General features: G+C 43.2%; 1 protein-coding gene across 1 annotated transcript in view; it reads right to left on the bottom strand.

Annotated features, from left to right (window-relative positions):
* HSPA4 (heat shock protein family A (Hsp70) member 4) overlaps positions 1–10813 on the bottom strand; it is a 43387-nt gene extending 32574 nt beyond the window's left edge. The window contains exons 1-3 of the mRNA XM_079771071.1: positions 10390–10813; positions 3392–3449; positions 150–290 (exon numbers count right to left, since the gene is read on the bottom strand). Of these exons, the coding sequence (XP_079627197.1) occupies positions 150–290; positions 3392–3449; positions 10390–10496 (306 nt within the window). The 5' untranslated portion in view covers positions 10497–10813. The remainder of the gene's footprint in view (positions 1–149; positions 291–3391; positions 3450–10389) is intronic.
* Between the last annotated feature and the right edge of the window lie 9226 nt (positions 10814–20039).

Here is a 20039-nt window from a genome sequence, read left to right as displayed (position 1 = left end):
CATTGAAAAAAATGCCAAACGGTCTTTACTAGCAAGTTTTTCCTAAGCATTTTCATTATACTATGAAATTAGAATGGTATTGATACACAATGACCTAATAAAATAAAATGCTATATTTTAATCATCAGGAATTATCTTGAGAACCTTACCTTTATACCTGTTAATCCAGTAGGCAATTGCACAATATCATATGCAAGGTTAGATTTTTCTGCCTCCACAAACGGATCCGAGAATGCTCGGCCATGGAATCTTTTAAATCCCTGGACTGTGTTCTTTGCATTGGAAATGACCTAAGAGAAAGGAAAGCTGAGTCAAAAAGTAGAAAGACTGATAGCAATTAAATTAAGAAAAAAAAAATTCAATAGCATCAGATTAAATTAGCAACATTGTAACGCCACAAAGTTTTCTTCTGAGTTTCAGTTTTCTTCAGCACTAAACTTTACTGAATGATGCCTACTAGCATGTAAAGTGAGGCTTGAAGGGTGAGGGTCTTAACAAGTAACACAGAGATCAAAGACAGCCCCATTTGTCCTGCTTCTCCATATAAAGAGATCATTATACTTACAAAAGTATTTTCCACCTTAAAATTCCAAAACATCCACACATAATGATTTTTATTCACTTTTAAAAATTACTCCTAGTTTGTAATTCAATCTTTCCAGGAATCAATTTGGAAGTATGTGTCAATTCAGAAACTGTAGTGAAAGAAACTTACCATACTGACAAAGTATCTATACTAATAAAAGGGTAATATGCTAATTAGACCAGGAGACCTTCCGGATGTCCTTCTGGACAAAGCCATGGTGGCGGGGCCGAGGCAGAGACGGTTAGGGGCAATCAGGCCAGGAGGGGAGGGTGGTTGGGGATGATCAGACTGGCGGGGGGGGGGGGGGCAGTTGGGGGCAAGCAGGCTGGCGGAGGGAGAGGCATTTGGGGGCGATCAGGCCGGCAAGGGGGGGGAGGAGTTGCGGGGGAGAAGGTTGGTGGGGGGGATATATGGGGGCAAGCAGGCTGGCAGGCAGAGTGCTTAGGGGCAATCAAGCAGGCAGGCAGGTGAGCGGTTAAGAGCCAGCAGTCCCGGACTGCGAGAGGGATGTTCGACTGCCGGTTTAGGCCCAATCCCACAAGTATTGGGCCTAAACTGGCAGTCAGACATCCCCCAAGGGGTCCCAGATCGGAGAGGGTGCAGGCAGGGCTGAGGGACAATCCCCCCCCCCCCCCCCGCGACCCGTGCACAAATTTTGTGCACCGGGCCACTAGTCTACATATATAAAAGGCTAATATGCAAAGTGTCCCCTCGGGAGTTCGATCGCTCGCTATGACATGTGCTCACTACCATGGGGTGGTGCGGAACAAAGGAAGGCCCTGGCCGGCAGCCAGAAGGCCCCGATCGGCCCTGATAGCTAGTCAGGCCTAGGGACCCTATCCGTGCACGAATTTCATGCACCAGGCCTCTAGTCCTATATAATAAAAGGCTAATACACAAATCGAACAAATGGCAGAACAACCAGTCGCTATGATGTGCACTGACCACCAGGGGGCAGACACTCAATGCAGGAGCTGCCCCCTGGTGGTCAGTGCGCTCCCCCAGGGGGAGTGCCGCTCAGCCAAAAGCCAGGCTCACGGCTGGCAAGCGCAGCAGAGGTGGCAGCAGCGCTAAGGACCCCTCAGGGGATGTCCACCTGCGGGGAGCGGGCCTAACCCGGCAGGCGGACATCCCCTGAGGGGTCCCAGACTGTGAGAGGGCACAGGCCAGGCTGAAGGACCCTCCTGCGCCCCCGCCCCACCCCCGTTCATGAATGTCGTGCACCAGGCCTCTAGTTATTTATCATACCAGAAGACTATAAATAGCCTAAATATGTATGGGTAAATAAATTATGGTATAGTTATATAGTGGGCAAGATTATTTTAGGAGGTTGGAAGACAAGTATCTATATAGTATAACTTCACTTTTGTAGGGGAAAAGCTATTTATACGCTTAGAAAGAGTACAAGAGGTTACGCATTCAGATACTAAGTGATTTTTGGATAGTGGTAGTACAGTAACTTCCAAATTCCCTATAATATTCTATCTATATATTTTTTTATTTCTCTACAATAAACTATTACACCTTACGGGAGGAAAAAACACTGGCAAAGACATTCAAAAAATTCAAGATGAACTCGTGCTTAAGATTTACAGACTCCTCTTCCCAATGCTGGAGCTAAGTGTACCAAGCCCCAAGGATAAGCTACAGAGCCCCTCTGCATCAGGTATGTCCCAGGGCCCACACAGAAGACCTTTTGTAAAACAATGCCTCCCAAATCAGGCCCTGCTTCAGCAAGCTGCCAAGTAGAAACTCAATACCACAATTAACTATGTCAACCTAGAACTAGGCAGCCAATTTAATATAATAACTATTCTCAAGGAAAGAAAATTTTAAAAACAGAGATTCACTGAAATTTTAGAAGAAAAGACATTCAATACAGCTGTGTACTTGCTATCTACTGAGTAAAACATCTTGAACTTTTTAAAAATAAGATTATAGCCCTAGCCAGTTTGGCTCAGTGGATAGAGCTTCGGCCTGCAGGCTGAAGGGTCACAGGTTCGATTCCAGCCAAGGGCACATGCCCGGGTTGTGGGCTCAATCCCCTGTAGGGGGCGTGCAGGAGGCAGCCGATCAATGATTCTCTCATCATTGATGTTTCTATCTCTCTATCCCTCTCCCTTCCTCTCTGAAACCAATAAATATTTTTTAAAAAATTATAAAACACCCGTTTTAATTAATAATCAACTGGCCAACCACCATTTTCTTAGGCTTATGAATTTTAGGCCCTTCCGGTTTCAGAAAGAGAGACAAGTATTCATTCTATATTTTGCTCCAGATTGAACCATAAAATGATCAAATATGCAACTCCTTAATGTCACAGCAACCTCAGACACTCAGGATAACAGAACTCTTGGGATTCTGCTGCTCTGAAAAAAGCAAATATGTCAGATTCCTAGTTTACAAAATAAACTAATGGTAAGTTAATGTGCTTCTACAAGTATGCTTTCCTTCCTTGAGAATCTTGATTAACAAGATCTATTCTAGAAACAACAATGACCCTCAATATTAGCAAGAAAGGCCCAACGAGACAACTTTAAAGAGCATTTTAAACATCAAGGAACAAGCAAGCCTTGCTTAAAACAAGTTCTGGGCAAAATACATCCTAGCAGTTTGCATTAAACAGATTAGTATACTGTTCATGCTGTTCACTCAAGTACATGCGAATAGGGGTAAGTCTGTCTCACAGATGTATGCACTGCCTACCAGAGCTAAACACATAATGAGCACTCGAATAGTTGCTAAACGGAGGGAAGGATAAACCAGAAAAATAAGTCATTTTAGGAAAAACAAAACTCTACCTACCTGGCTTTTAGCTGCTGCTCCAATTGACCGATTCTTAGGTCCAAAAGAAATGCAAGCCCTAGAAGATAAAGCAAACATTTTAGTATATTACATCCAAAATTAATGCAACATTACAGTACATCCATAACCACACCAGGCAAGATTTCTGCCTTCACTAATAACAGCACACAGTAAGTCTATGACTTTAACCTTTATAGTGTTCAGTAAAATTGTCCACAGAATGGGCTGCCTCTTAAAATAATTGGAGTCCTCTCATTATGTTGCAGTTTTATGTGATGACAATCTGTCTAAAATACTACAGAGAGATGGACTAGCCAGTCTCCACTATCCTCTAATTCTTCAAGTCTAATATTCAAATCCCAACATAAAATAATGTACCCTCATATAAATTCATCAATTAAATGTTCTTTGTTTTTTAAAACAACTTATAACTACAAAAAGAAAACAGCCTATAAACCCTGAAAACAACTCTTGTCCTTTAGTATATAAAGTAATTTTTCTAGAACTAGCTTCTGAGGACTCAATTTCTGACACAGATCTTCATTCCCACTTCTGAACACATTCTTCCTAATCACCAATTCATACACTGCCTGCTGGTTTGATCTATTTGCTGCTTAATTTAGAAAGCAAAACTGAAGCCTGCTTAAAGGTAAACTACTTTAAAATACTATGCTTAAGCTTAAAGTCAGCTATATTGGAGTTGAAGCTTTTGCTATCATGACCCCTATGCATCACTCTGTTGTTTTTTTTCTAATTAATCCCTGTTACCCTGCATTCCCTTAATTCTCATATATCTGGCACCTCCCTTTACAGTAGCTGCTGTCTCTTAAACTATAAGATCAAATTTACTGACACCACCTAAAAAAAAATCCCAAGACAAAGCTCTTCCCAGAGTCTATCCCTGCCCCCTTAAGGTGGTAAAGTCCACTTCCTTCTGCTTTAATTATTATGATTGCATAAATTGCTCATATGTAGTATCTCACTTAATCCCCATAAGCACCCTATCTTATTCCCATTTTATATGAAACTGAGATCAAAAAGTTATTAAGTAAATTTATCCAGGGCCATGTAATCAAAAAGCAATGGAGTCAGATCATTTCTCCATACTTTACATTCTAGTTTTGACCTTCTCTATCCTCCCTGGAAGCCTAGTTCTTTCAATTTAACAAAGAAATAGGGCTCTGGAGTCATACTGTGTTGGTCCAAATATTGGACACCCATGCACGAATTTTGTGCACCGGGCCTCTAGTAAATAATAAAGTATTAGCTATTATTATAATTCCAGTGAAGCCCTGATCTAAGTTTCATACAAAAATATACCTACCAGTATGCTATAAAAATTCTGCTTCACCTTCTCAAACTGTCCACTAAAATCCAACCAGTCATCTTTAAAATAATCTATCCATGAGAAATAAAAATACTACTTCAATTTAAAAAGAACAATTTAATGACCAATATGTCCAACAGCACAAATTGAAGGGTTTTTCAAACTAAAAACTTAAAGAAACCTAATATGTCAATGTGAAAAAATATTAAGTTGAATATTAATTACTGCCAGCATTAGAACCTAGTTCAGTTCTTTCTGGTGCAAGCTCACAGTAGAAAATTAAAACAAAGTACAAAGAAAAGAAGTTACCTGTAATTCCACACACAAAAAAATCTCCCTCCGATCCTAAAGGGCTACCATTAGCATTTAGGTGAATACTTCTAATACAGGCATAACTCATTTACATAACACTTAATTTTATTGCCTTTCACAGGTGTGTTTTATACAAATTGAAGGCAAGACTCTCCACCAGCAAAAAGACTATGGCTGGCTTCATGGCAATACTCGCTCTATTGCCATAGTCTGGAATCAAACTCCTAATATATTGAGGTATGCCTGTAAATATAAGTCCTAAAAGAGACTAGATTAAAAAAAAATCATTCAATTTGTTTCTCTTCAACTTATCTCCTGAAAAAGTCTTCAGTTGTTGAATTATTCCGTCATGGAACAAACTAAACTCCCTTGTTCCACAGCTTTCATTATTGAGCCTTCATATACCAGGCAGAGTGCTAAGCATTCTACACTTGGTTCTACTAAATACTCTGAGGAGAAAAAAAAAAAAAAGCCTATTACTGTCCCCATTTTATAATGAAGAACCTATTCAAGAATTCCAAAATCATCAGGACTACTGGACTTCAAATCTCATACATGCAAACTTGAGTACTTCAAACCAAACCATTAAATTTATTCCTAATTCTACACTTTCCCTGAGACTATCCCAATCCTTTCCTCCATGTGTTTTAATCCTATTTGCTCAAATCCCACGCCTGCCTTTCCTCATCGCTCCATCCCCCACTGATGTAACGTCTCCTCTAAATTCAGTATTTTAAGTCTGTACATAAATAAGCTTTCACTGTGCTTTTATGTCATTCATATTTCCAACTAGAACGGTTATAGCTGTAAACAAGAGAACTTCTATCTTACACTTCCTCTATACTACACACAAAGCCAAGTTAATGCTGCTAAAAATGTAAAGTACTCGGACACTTGCTGTTTGACACTACTTTTCCTCCATTCCAAATTACAGGTTGGCATTGTTGGAAATTAATTCAAATCAAGTTCAACACTCTGTTCTTGTTCTTATCTTTATTTGTATGACTCTAGTCCTAAAAATAATCTTTTTTAAGATAGAGAATGGCAATGATCTCCCTTTCCTGGGTAAGAAATACTACTGACCAAATATTTATGCACATTCTGATTAGAATATTAAGAACAGCTGCTATCCTTAAAAGGTAGTTTCATGTTTGTGTGAGTACTCTCAGAGTATTAGGATAGCTGTTGCTCTACTTTCTTAAAACTAAGAAAATGAGCTTTTCAGAGAACCAATAGTATTTAGATTATCAAATAAGAGATGGTGGCAAAATGATTTGGAAATGGTTATTATATTAATCAGAGAATCCTCTGGTTACTTAGTCCCAAACTATCAAGTACCCAAAAAAAGTTTATATCAAACAGAAAAGTAACTCATTTCATGAGAGACATAGTTCCTAAAGCACAGCAAATTCCTGAGTCAGTAACATTTGCACATTAAAAGCCACATATTTGGAGGGTTTTGGAGTGGGGGGATTGAGCAAAAAAGAAAGAGAACACATGGACAACAGTGTGGTGATTGTGGGTGGATGAAGATAGAGGGGATAAATGGTGATGGAAAAATAAAATGAAAAAAATTTTAAGCCACATATTTGATGAATACTAAAAGGCAAACTTCTATAGATTTCATTTTACTGTACCAACGTATCATTTAATAAAGAGGATTAACAAAAATATAAAAAGGTGCCGAAACCGGTTTGGCTTAGTGGATAGAGCGTCGGTCTGCGGACTGAAAGGTCCCAGGTTCGATTCCGGTCAAGGGCATGTACATTGGTTGCGGGCACATCCCCAGTGGGGGGTGTGCAGGAGGCAGCTGGTCGATGTATCTCTCTCATCGATGTTTCTAGCTCTCTATCCCTCTCCCTTTCTCTCTGTGAAAAATCAATAAAATATATTTTTTTAAAAATAAAATAAAAATAAAAATAAAAAATATAAAAAGGTAATAATGGCAATATTAGCTAATACTTCGGCGGTATTAATTATATGTGAGACATTATTCTAAATAAACACTTTAGTTTAACTCCTTAATCTTCACAACCCCATTAATACAGAGAAATCATTTATGTTCCTAGTATAAATTAATCTAAGTTTTTGTAAAGTATTACGGCAATATGTACTAAAACTCTAAGCATACATATCCTTTATCCTAGCAATTTCACATCTGGAAATCTATCCAACGAAAATAAAAGTATTAACATGTAAACATAAATATAAAAATCTACTTGTTGAGCCCTGGCCAGTGGCTCAGTTAGTCGGAGCATTCTCCCATACATCAAATGGTTTTGGGTTCAATTTCCAGTCAGGTCACATGTCCAAGTTGCAGGTTCCATCCCAGGTTGAACTGCATATGGGAGGCAGTCAATCGTTTCTCTCCCTCTCCCTCTCTAAAATCAATAAAAACATATCCTCGGGTAAGGATTTAAAGGAAAATAACATCCTCAGGTGAGGAATGGAAAAAAAAAAATAACTGGATGCCCGGCCGGTGTGGTTCAATGGTTGACCCATGAACCAGGTTCTGGTTAGATTCCTGATCAGGGCTCAAGCCCAGGTTTCAGGCTCGATACCCAGTAGGTGGCGTGCAGGAGGCATCATCAATGAAGATTCTCTCACATAGTTGATGTTTCTACCTCCCTCTCCCTTCCTCTCTCTGAAATCAATTTTAAAAAAAACACATTTTTTTTAAAAACTACTTGTTGAAAAACTATAATAGCAAAATATTAGAAATAGTCTGAGGAAAACATGTCATAGCCATAATACAGAATTACATTATTTAAATTCATATTTGACTGAAAAATGTCTAAAATACAGGGTGAGGAAACGCAGGTTTACAGTTGTACACATGCTAAAGTTTATTCTTGTATTACTATTTATTAATTACTGTATTATTTTCTATACCAAGTATAAACCTACATTTGCCCCACTGTGTATAAGTGAAAAAAAATCAGAAAATACAATATTATCCTTTTTGTTTACACACACACACACACACACACACGCTATATATATTAGTAGAAATCTAGAAAAAGGTATGCAAGGATTGAGAGCAAATAATTGAAGGAAACTTAATTCTAACACTTTATAATGTTTTTATTGTTACAGCAAACATTTTGTTAAGTCAAGAAAAAAAAAATGTTTGTTTAGGAAACTAATGGCAAAGTTCCTGTACATTACTTCTACCAAATTTATATATAAGGTTGTATTTTAGTTCTTAAGTGATTTTTAAAAACTACTTTCTTTTAATATTTTTATTGATTTCAGAGAGAGGAAGGGAGAGGTAGAGACAGAAACATCAATGGGCTGCCTCCTTCACATTCCCTATTGGGGACTGAGCGCAAAACCCAGGGGTGTGCCCTGACAACTGGCGACCTCCTGATACATTATGCTCAACCACTGGGCCACACTGCCTGGGTGGTGAAGTCATTTTTAAAGAATACACTTTTGAAATACACCTGTTTCTCAAATTCACAAATGATTTACAAAATGTAGCTAAGTGCCAGAAAATGTGTTAGCTTAGCTGCTGGGTATTGAGCTTTAACAACTGTCTTGACTGCAGTTCATTAATAGATTAGCGTTACCTTCCTTAAATGTGTTTAAATGGGAATATTTTGGTGCCTGGAAGTGTGATGACGGTGCTTCCAAGACTGCTCTTGTAAGAAGGTTCAAACCTGTCTTTTTATAAAAATGTATTTGAGCCTTGGCGGGTGTGGTTGAGTGTCCTCCCCTGCACTAAAAGCTTGCCGGTTGGACTCCTAGTCATGGTACAATGCCCCGGATGCTAGCCCCATCCCCAGTGAGGGACCTGCAGGAAGCAGCTCATGGATATTTCTTTCTCTCCCTCTCCCCTCCTCTCTAAAAACCAACAAAAAAATTATATATTTTTTAATTTTATTTGAGCCAGAGGACAGACAACTGGAAGCAAGATCTCAACAGATTGAGGGAAAAATGCTTTATAAGAGACTCCTTTCATAACCACAGCAATTAGACAGGAGGGGAAATGGTGTAAGAAGTCTGAAGCTTTAATTAACAAATCAGCCTTCTTTTTCTTTATTCTTTTAAGTGTTTTTATAGGTTTTAGAGAGCGAGGAAGAGATAAACATCAATGTGAGAAACACCAATCCACAGCCTCCCGCACGATGGAGCCCGCGCCCTGACTGGGAATGAACTGGTGACTCTCCGGTGCATGGGATGATGCACAACCAACTGAGCCACATTAGGAATTTGAAGAAATTATTAATAACCACCCTTTCAGAGAGCAAGAGCTGAACGTATGCATAGTTTCTGGGTGTTGGCAGAGTAATATCTCATACCTTATGTTTGCAAGAAATTCATTCCTCTCTGAAGTGAGTATCTTTACATGTCATACAGATCTAAGAAGAGCAACAGGATGACTTAGATTTAAAGAAAAGGAAGGCTGCCCTGGCCGGTGTGGCTCAGAATGAAGCTTAGAAGATTTTGCCCAAGAGGAAGACAATGGATTGAAGGTATCTCTATGTACTCAAAAAGTAGATTCTTACTCTAACCAGGAAAGTCCTGGGGGAGTCCGGATTTTTTAGACCTGTGTCTATACTGGTCCCCTAACTTATTATTATTCTAGATGTCAAAATGAACCCCTGGGTCATTCATTAACAATTGTGGACAACACCCTGATTGGAATGGATTCCTGTGAAAGTGGATGCATACAGAATAGCAGAAAATGACCCAATACAGTTTAATGTTCTGAAGCTATATGAAAAAGTGAATGCAAAGATATCTAGAAGGCATCGATTTCATTACATCCTTTCCTGATGTATGTCCGCACCACCCCAAGTTTGAGACCTCTGGTCCCGCAGCTTGAGCCTCAGGTTCTCTGGCTCCCTCGCTTCCGGGCGCCGCCCCGCCCCCACTCACGTGGGACTCCGGCCGCTCCAACGTCTTGCCGCGGGCAGACGATAGAACCCGTTCAACTTTTATTAAGTGCCGGCTGTGTGCAAAGCTACGAATTCTGTGTTAGGCTCAATGAAAGTCAGTACGCCCTGGGCCTGGTCTCTGCTCGCTGAGAGAGGATCTCGGACCCTCCTACATCCCAGGCCTGCCTTCCTTCCAGCTCCTACCTGTGCCCGCCGCTGGTCCGAGTACCCGCTCACGGCTTCGCTCAGCTGGCGGGCCACAGGGAAAAGGCCTCGCCCCTGGCGCAGAACCACAGAGCAGGTCGCGGCCACTAGTGACCTGGCACCCAGCGGGGGTCCAGTATCCACCGGTCTTTCGGCCCGGAATGGAGAGGACTCCCCGGCCCGTGTTCCTCCGCAGAGAAGGGTCGCAGACCAAAGCGATTGCTACCTCCCCATCCCCCAGTGCACGCGGCCGTGGCCTGGCCCACACTTACGGCGTGCAGCGGTCGCTGTACTCATTAGCTATGGTCTCGATGCCACCGGCGCGTGCCACAGCAACGTAGCAGCTCTGGAAGCCCAGGTCTATGCCCACCACCGACATGGCGCCGGCTACAGCTCGGGCTCGAGCCCGGGTCTGGCCGGCGAAGCAGGACACGGACCCCGGCGGGGATGGCGCGCGGAGAGTGGGCCGCGTAGGCCAGGGGACCGGTGCGAGTGCGGGACGTAGGCTTGCCCACACGAGCGCCTAGGTTCTCGGAGACAGAGCCGCTGCGAAGCGTGCTGCTCAGGCCGGCTCCGGCTCAGCGGCCGCAGAGAGGGCGCCGGGTAGCGGGGGCGGAGAAGATCTCGAAAGATCTCGTTGCGACGAGAATGAAGGTGCAGAGCGAGAACTGCGGAGGAAAAAAAAAATGTTCTCGCGAGATCTCCACTCAAGCTCTTCCTTTAGTGATCCCGCCCCCAGTCACGCACTAGCGTACGTCAGGTCCAGGCGTGGAGAACCCGAGAAGGTAAAAAAAAAAAAAAAAAAGGTTGGGAGGCGGAGCTAGCGGATTGAAGCTGCGCACAGAATCTGCCGCAGCTGCTTTCCCCCAAGGCAAAGAGCTGGGAGCACGACCCCTTCCAAAAGAAAGGAGAGAGGGCTGGAGGCGCAGTACTGAGGAGGTATCTTCGGCCTACTTCCGCCGTTCTCTTTACATCCAAAGAAACTTCCGGTGGTGGGACCTTCTGCGCTCCAGTTCCGAAGGCTCTCTTACCTCCCTAGGGGTAGGTTGGCCCGTACTGGGGAAAGCAGCTGTTGGAACATGGCTCCAAATAAGTCGAGCTATGTCAAAGTCAAAGACAGCGCCCTCTCCGGCATAAGGAAGGAATCCACTCTCAACCCCACCGCCTCGTTTTTTTGTTTTGTTTATGTTGTTATGCATTGTCGCACCGTTCTCTACAGCACTCCTGTCCTTAAATCAGGCCGAGAGACATACAGGACTTTTATTCCCAACATATTCCAAGAACCAGTCCTGAGCTGGATGCAAGGGACATAGATGATAAACTACCTGGGTCCGTTCAGACCAGCCAGTAAAGTGGTAGGATTACATAAGGTAATGAATCTTTTTTTTAAAATATATTTTTATTGATTTCAGAGAGGAAGGGAGAGGGGGATAGAATCATCAATGATGAGAATCATTAATTGGCTGCCTCCTGCACGCCCCCTACTGGGGACCCTTCAATCTGACTGCAGGTCGACTCTATCCACTGAGCCAAACCGGGGGCATGGGTTGGATTTTTTGTTTTTGTTTTGTTTTTGTTTTTTTAGTTTTTTTATTTATTTATTTTTTACATTGTTGCAGAATGTCTTCCAGTCACCAGCTACTAAGCAAGCGGGGAATGTAATGGGTACCTCTGCCAGGCTTGCTTTCCCTCCTGTCTCCGAAGCGGGCAGAATATTAGCCACTCTCCAGACATGATCCTGGGAGGTTGAAACTAATAAATCTTAATTTAAGGGCCTCACTTGCAGGAGCACCTGGGAGAGCAATGACTTGCTGTTAAGGAGTGTTCCGAGTGTGGAGGGAAAGCCAGCGTGCGATCAGCAATAAGCATGTCTGATAAATTGCTTGATGAGATTCAGAAGAAGGAGAAGCTTAATCTCCAAGTCTCCGGTAATTTGTGGTAACTTCTTGTTCTAAATATTTACTTTTGTGATTCTATTTTTTAGGGTCCCCAACACACAGAGTTTTGTGTGTGTTTTTTTAACTTAGGTTGACCTTGACCTTCCTATTTTTCTCCTACTTAGGGGCATATCAATCACCTCAAAGACAATATTGGCCTTAATTATGACGGTCTGTCTCCACTAATCTATTCTGGGTTATTAAGCACTGAGCAAACAGAGGCCAGGCCCTAGGCTGAAGTGTCTAATCCACCTAAAAGATTACTACCTCTGGCTTACACTGTGTCTCTGCCTTCCTGCTTGTGGGAGGCCTCCCCAGCCTTTAGCTAAACTGGCAAAAAGGCACACCCATCTCTCTTTATGTTCCAAGTTCATATCTATTTGCCTTGGCACTGGTTTCAGTTTAAAATACCATCAACCCTATCAATCTTTTTAAGGATTTGTTCTCAAAATAAAACATTAACATCAGTCACAGGGAGTACTCATCCTGCTATAAATAGTTTCCTGGATCATCAAACTTATAGCTCAAGAGACTATTCTGGGATATTTAAATAAATGAAGTCAGGAAAAGTTATTTAAGAATTCTGAAGAATCTTAATGACAAGTTTCCAAGAATCACAATTGTGAAGCAATGAAATTGCCAAAATGATGTTGGACACACTGTGAGTAAAGCACAAGTTCTTTTCATTCAGCAGACTAACCTGAGTATTTTCTTTTTTTAAATATATCTTTATTGATTTCAGAGAGGAAGGGAGAGGGAGAGAGAGATAGAAACATCAATGATGAGAGAGAATCATTAATCGGCTGCTTCCTGAATGCCCCCTACTAGGGATGGAGCCCGAAACCTGGGCATGTGCCCTTGACCTGAATCAAACCTGGGACCCTTCAGTCTGCAGGTTGGCGCTTTATCCACTAAGCCATACCGGCCACAGCTATCTTGAGTATTTTAGAAGAAGGAAGTTATTAAATGCTTTTCTCTCATACAATGGTTAAATTTGGTACCAAGCAATCAGGAAGATGTTTGTTTTAAAAATACAGTATGCATAGGCTGTTCATCAATGAGACAAAAGGTTCAAAATTGGGAATTTATAATCATCCCTGCCAAAAGTCCTGTGGAATATACTCTCTGGAGCAGCTTCTGCAAATCTTTACTTCAGGAGGAAGCTAAAAGCTCAGATAATGGTGTATTCTGGTCTCCCTAATCTCATAGTCAGTGGACCAGTGCCCTTAGTTAAACCAGAATCCCTCAATGATAATTACCATACCCTACCTCACCTATAGCTCCTACAGTATGTGCTAAACATTGTGCTGAGTGATTTGGATATCATAATACATTTAATCTTCATAGCAAGCCCATGAGGTAGGTATTATTTTCCAATTTTATAGAGAAAAGTAAGACCTGGTGAAATTGAGTAACCTGTTCAAAATCACACAGCTTTGAAAACTCTGACTTCAACATGGGTTTCCTATAGCTAGACCACTGCTTTCTTTAAATTCACATTATTTTCAGAGGCTCATTAAAGTAAATATGGGGGGGTGGTAAAATAAATAATTCAACTAGCATCATTCACTATTGACATATTGGAATACATTCCTTCCTTTCAGTGCTTTTGTTGTATATAATGGTTGAATTTGGTTGTGCCTTTTTTAACATTAGTTTAAACCAGCCTTTCCCAAACTATATTCCCCAGCACAGTGTGCCATGAAATATTAATAGGTTAATATTACCATTTTAAAGTCTCTGAGAAGTCATGTAGAAAATCTGTTTCACTTTGTTTTAATCATAAATACAAGTATAAATATAAGAAGTATAATTATATAGTTAAGGAATAGTAGAACATAATTTAGACTCCTGATTTTTCCCCTCAAGCATTATTCTAATTATATGTTCTTCTGATATAAAAACTACCATTACAGTTCACTTCTAACTCCAAATTGGCTGAAATCCTAGGGTCCTTTCTCACTCTGTCAAACTGACTGCTTGCATAGCACCACTGTTATCTCATTCTCCAAAGCCCCAAGTTTTGCCCTTATTCAGGCTGATTACATATATATATATATATATATATATATATATATATATATATATACACACTAGAGGCCCAGTGCATGAAATTCATGCATGGAGGGGGGGGGTCCCCTCAGCCCAGCTTGGACCCTCTCCAATCCAAGACCCCTCAGGGGATGTCCAACTGCCAGTATCGGCCCGATCCCTGGGAAACCGGCAGTTGGACATCCCTCTCACAATCTGGGACTGCTGGCTCCTAACTGCTCACCTGCCTGCCTGCCTGATCGCCCCTAACTGCCCCCCTCTGCCAGCCTGATCACCCCTAACCACCTCTGCCTGCCAGCCAGCTTGCCCCTAACTGCCCACCCTGCCGGCCTGGTCACCCCCAACTGCCCCCCCTCTGATGGCCTGGTCACCCCTAACTGCCTCCCTGATACCTGGTCACCCCTTAGTGCCCCCCCTGCCGGCCTGGTTGCCCCCAACTACCCCCCCCGCCAGCCTGGTCACCCACAACTGCCCCTCCCACTGGCCTGGTCACCCACAACTGCCCCCCCACCAGCCTGGTTGCCCCCAACTGCCCCCCCTGCTGGCCTGGTTGCCCCTCACTGACCCCCCTGCTGGCCTGGTTGCCCCCAACTGCCCCCCCTGCCAGCCTGGTCACCCCATGCAGCCTGCTGGTCAGTTGTTTGGTCGTCCCTTGCTAACCCCCCTGTCGGCCTGGTGTTGGGTTGATACTGTGAGGGCGTCGTGACCAATTTGCATATTACCCTTTTGTGTGTGTGTGTGTGTGTGTGTGTGTGTGTGTGTGTGTGTATATATATATATATATATATATATATATATATATATATATACTAGAAGCCTGGTGCACGAAATTTGTGCACAGAGAGGGTTTGTCCCTCAGCCCAGCCTGTACCCTCTCCAATATGGGACCCCTCAAGGGATGTCCGACTGCCCGTTTAGGCCCGATCCCGGATCGGGCCTAAACAGGCAGTCGGACATCCCTCTCACAATCCAGGACTGCTGGCTCCCAACTGCTTGCCTGCCTGCCTTCCTGATTGCCCCTAACCGCTTCTGCCTGCTAGCCTGATCACCCCCTAACCACTCTGCTGCCAGCCTGTTTGCCTCCAACTTCCCTCCTCTGCCGGCCTGGTCACCCCTAACTGCCCTCTCCTGCAGAGTTGATCACCTCCAACTGCCCTCCCTTGCAGGCCTGGTCCTTCTCAACTGCCCTTCCTTGCAGGCCAGGTGCCTCCCAACTGCCCTCTCCTGATGGCCATCTTGTGGTGGCCATCCTGTGTCCACATGGGGGCAGGATCTTTGACCACATGGGGGCAGCTATATTGTGTGTTGCAGTGATGAGCAATCTGCATATTACTCTTTTATTAGATAGGATAGAGGCCTGGTGCACAGGTGTGGGCCAGCTGGTTTGCCCTGAAGGGTGTCCCGGATCAGGTGGGGGTTCCCTTGGGGCGTGGGGCGGCCTGAGCGAGGGGCCTGTGGTGGTTTGCAGGCCGGCCACGCCCCCTGGCAACCCAAGCGGAGGCCCTGGTATCTGGAATTTATTTTCCTTCTATAATTGAAACTTTGTAGCCTGGAGCGGAGCCAAGCCTGGGGTTATAATTGAAACTTTGTTGCCTTAAGCACGTGGGTCCGGCCAGGGTGTGCGGAAAGCTTTGCTTCCCCTGTTGCCGACGGCAACCCTGGCCTGCTCTCTCAAGCTCCATTCTGCCGCCATTTGTTTGAATTTGTTTACCTTCTATAATTGAAACTTTGTAGCTTGAGTGGAGGCTTAGGCCTGGCAAGGGCAGGCGGAAAGCTTGGCTTCCTCTGTTACCTAGGAAACCTTGCTCTCTGTGGCTGTAGCCATCTTGGTTTGGGTTAATTTGCATGCTTGCTCTGATTGGATGGTAGGTGTGGCTTTATAGGCGTGGCTTTGTGGGTGTGTCGGAGGTATGGTCGATTTGCATATTTGTCTATTATTAGGTAGGATATATATATACTAGAGACCCCGTGCACGAAATTCGTACACGGGGGTGGAGGGTGTCCCTCAGCCCAGCCTGCACCCTCTCCAGTCTGGGATCCCTCTCACAATCCAGGACTGCTGGCTCCCAACTGCTCACCTGCCTGCCTTCCTGATTGCCCCTAACCACTTTTGCCTGCCAGCCTGATCACCCCCTAACCACTGCCCTGCCATCCTGATTGATGTCTAACTGCTCCCCTGCCAGCCTGTTTGCCCCAACTTCCCTCCTCTGCCGACCTGGTCACCCCTAACTGCCCTCCCCTGCAGGCTTGATTGCCCCCAACTGCCCTCCCTTGCAGGCCTGGTCCCTCCCAAATGGCCTCCCCTGCAGGCCATCTTGTGGTGGCCATCTTGTGTCCACATGGGGGCAGGATCTTTGACCACATGGGGGCAGCTATCTTGATTTTGTGAGTTGGAGTGATGGTCAATCTGCATATTACTTTTATTAGATAGGATAGAGGCCTGGTGCATGGATGGGGGCCACCTGGTTTGCCCTGAAGGGTGTCCCGGATCAGGGTGGGGTTTCCCTTGGATGGGGCAGCCTGGGTGAGGGGCCTGTGGTGGTTTGCAGGCCGGCCATGCCCCCCGGCGACCCAAGCGGAGGTCCTGGTATCTGGGATATATTTATCTTCTACAATTGAAACTTTGTAGACTGGAGCAAAGCCAAGCCTTCTGCTCTCTCCGTGGCTGCCACCATTTCTATTTGGATTTGTTTACCTTCTATAATTGAAACTTTGCAGCCTTAAGCGGAGGCCTAGGCCGGCCAGGGCAGGTTGAAAGCTTGGCTTCCTCGGTCACCGGGGGTAACCCTAGCCTGCTCTCTCCAGCTCCGTGGCTGCCACCATTTTTGGGGGGATTTATCTTCTATAATTGAAACTTGGTATTCTTGAGTGGAGGCCTGGGCCAGCCAGGATGTGTGGAAAGCTTGGCTTCCTCTATTGCTGGGAAAACCCAAACCTCCTTCTTGCTCTCTGTGGAGGCAGCCATCTTGGTTGGGGTTAATTTGCATACTCACACTGATTGGCTGGTGGGTGTGGCTGGTGGGTGTGACAGAGTGATGGTTAATTTGCATATTACTCTTAGGTAGCATATATATACACACACACACACACACATGTATATATATATATATATATATATATATATATATATATATATATGACATGGCATCATTATCAGTCCCACCCTTTTTCTCTTTATAATCTTAAAATGCTGGATGAACTTCACCCAGATTTTTCCAAGCCACAGAAGCTGATATGATCATGAAAATTTAACCACTTAATCAACAAAAATTTTCCTGGCCTGACTCACAACCTCCATATCCAGCAGCTCCACCTTCTCCTCAACCAGCCCCAGACACAGCCTTCTTCCACCTCTAGCAGCTGGCATTCCAGCTCCACCCCAAAGTCCTGCTTGTTGGTCTGGTCTGTTGAGAGCAGAAATATGACTCTGATCTGTTCAGCCCAGTTTTACTCTGGCTTGTCCTGTTCCAAAGTGTGGAAGGACTCCCAACCTCCCCTCCCCCCACCCCCACCCCAGCCCTGGCACCTCACCACCCAGGCCAGGGAGCTATCCTGCTATAGTAGCAGTTGCCATCTTGTTTCTACAGATTACAAAGCTTTCTTTACCATCTTTTGTTTTAATTATCACATTCATCAGGACTCAGTGAACCCTATGCTGGTTTCTTTTCAGCTGAAAACAGGTCATTTATCTCAGGACAATGCTCTTTTCTACATGCTCTAAGACTCAAAGACAATGACTTTAAAAGACCCTGTGGCCTCTGATAATAATTCACCTTTCCTTATTAAAGAGGAGTCTGGGTATGCATATTTGTAATTTGATAAAGAAACAGTGTTATTACGAACAAGTTGATGTGGCATTCTGCCCATACATTACTTCCCAATCAAAGGAGGACCATTTATTTTCTTGTTGACATGTAGTTAGTGTTCAAATGCAATGTGAGTTAAAAATCTAAATATATCACAGATGATTACAGTTTGACACTTGAATGCTAGCAGTATAAGCCCTAACTCAGAGGAGATGACTAACATGTTTTCCTGGCAGTGGCACAGGAATCCATCCCTACTGCAAAAGGCAGCAGCAGCAAGCTGAAACAAGAGAAGAGGTGATCTGAGCTCACTGGAAGCGTCAGAGTTTCTTTTCCAAACAAGACAAAGACAACCCTAGTAAAGGTGACCAAAAAAATTTCCACTATGAAGATATTTTGATACAGTTATCCCTTGGTATCCAAGGGATTAGTTACAAGGCCCCCACGGATACCTAAAGCCCTTATATAAAATGGTGTAGTATTTGCATATAACCTATGTACATCCTCCCAGGTACTTTAAATCATCTCTAGATTACTTATAATACCTAGTATAATGTAAATGCTGTGTAAATAGTTGTTATACTGTATTCTTCAGGGATTTAGGGGATAATTATTTTTTAAAAAAAAGGCTGTACATATTCAGTACAGTACAGACTCAACCACAATAGTCTTAACTACATAGGCCTAACTACATAGTACATGTCAATAACAACATAACTTATTTAAAAATATTTTTTATCTGGGTTAGTTGAAGCCATGGATGCAGAACCTGTGGATACAGAGCAGCTGAATGTATTTGGCAGAGAGTAGAAATGTAGTTAATAAGTCATTTTTCATTTTTTCTTTGTTTTTAATAAGTCATTTTTCAAAACTGGGTTACTCGCCCTTTAAGAATACGGTTAAATATGAATATATTTTGTGCCATTTCCTCAAAAGGCAAAAGTTTCATTTTGAAGAAAGAAAATTGATCCTAAAGATTCCAACTAGATAGCCTTATTGGGTTCCACAGCCAGCACCAGTGAGAATATCTTTTTTTATTCCAATAGTATCAGCAGATATCATGAGTAGTCAGGAAGGAGTAGTACATTCATATTTGGTATGTCTATTTTACATCTAAGTGAGATGAAATCCAGAGGCCCTAGAAGGTCCCATCTGATCTCATAGTCCTTTAGAATGCCAAAAATGCCTCACTAGGGCTTCTCTCTAATGTTTTTCCTTAGAGCTTCTTCTCTAAAAGTAAAATCCCCTTCCAAAGTTGGGGGACACAGTAGCCCTAGCCGGTTTGGCTCAGTGAGTAGAGCATCGGCCTGTGGACTGAAGGGTCCTGGGTTCGATTCTGGCCAAGAGCACATGCCTGGGTTGCGGGCTCAATCCCCAGTGTGGGGCGTGCAGGAGGCAGCCAATCAATGATTCTCTCATCATTGATGTTTCTATCTATCTCTCCCTCTCCCTTCCTCTCTGAAATCAATAAAAATATATTTTAAAAAAAAAAGACATTCAAAGTTGGGGAACACAGTGACAATCTGGAATCTCCATGTAAATGAACAGAATAATCACATGATTATAAGAGGAAATTCATGAATGAGCTTCTCCTCCCCCCTCCCACTCAGCATGTACTTTCAGGTTCCTTAGGTGAGTGTCTTCCTCTAAGATTGTCAATGGGGTTTCCTAAATGCAACACAGTTTCACTGCAACATTTGATAATTGCTGGTACTTGTGAAGCAAGGCTGGCCACTTACCCTTCCTCTGTGAGAAGTGACTTGACCAAAGGTGTGGTTGCTAGCAAAGCCATCCTATCAGAACTGCAAGAAGGAGCACAGTATAATTAAGTAGTAATAATTACAACTATCATACTGGTGCTAGAAAGCACAAAGACAGAAATAAAAGTCCAGAAACAAACTCAAAGTATGAGAATATAGCATATGATACATGGCATTTTTAAAACTAGTGGTGGAGGGGGTGATGTTGGGACATTAGCTAACCATTTCGGGAAAAAAATTTAGATCCCTACCTCAAACCATATACAAGAGTATATTCCTAATAAATCAAACACTTAAAAGTTTACAAATTAAATTTCAAAAATAAAGCCATGTTCTTCCCCAAAGCAGCCATAGGTGACCTCTGAAA

This window comes from Cnephaeus nilssonii (assembly GCF_951640355.1).
Source record: "Cnephaeus nilssonii genome assembly, chromosome: 5".
NCBI lineage: Eukaryota > Metazoa > Chordata > Mammalia > Chiroptera > Vespertilionidae > Cnephaeus > Cnephaeus nilssonii.
This window is presented reverse-complemented; position numbering and strand designations above follow the sequence as displayed.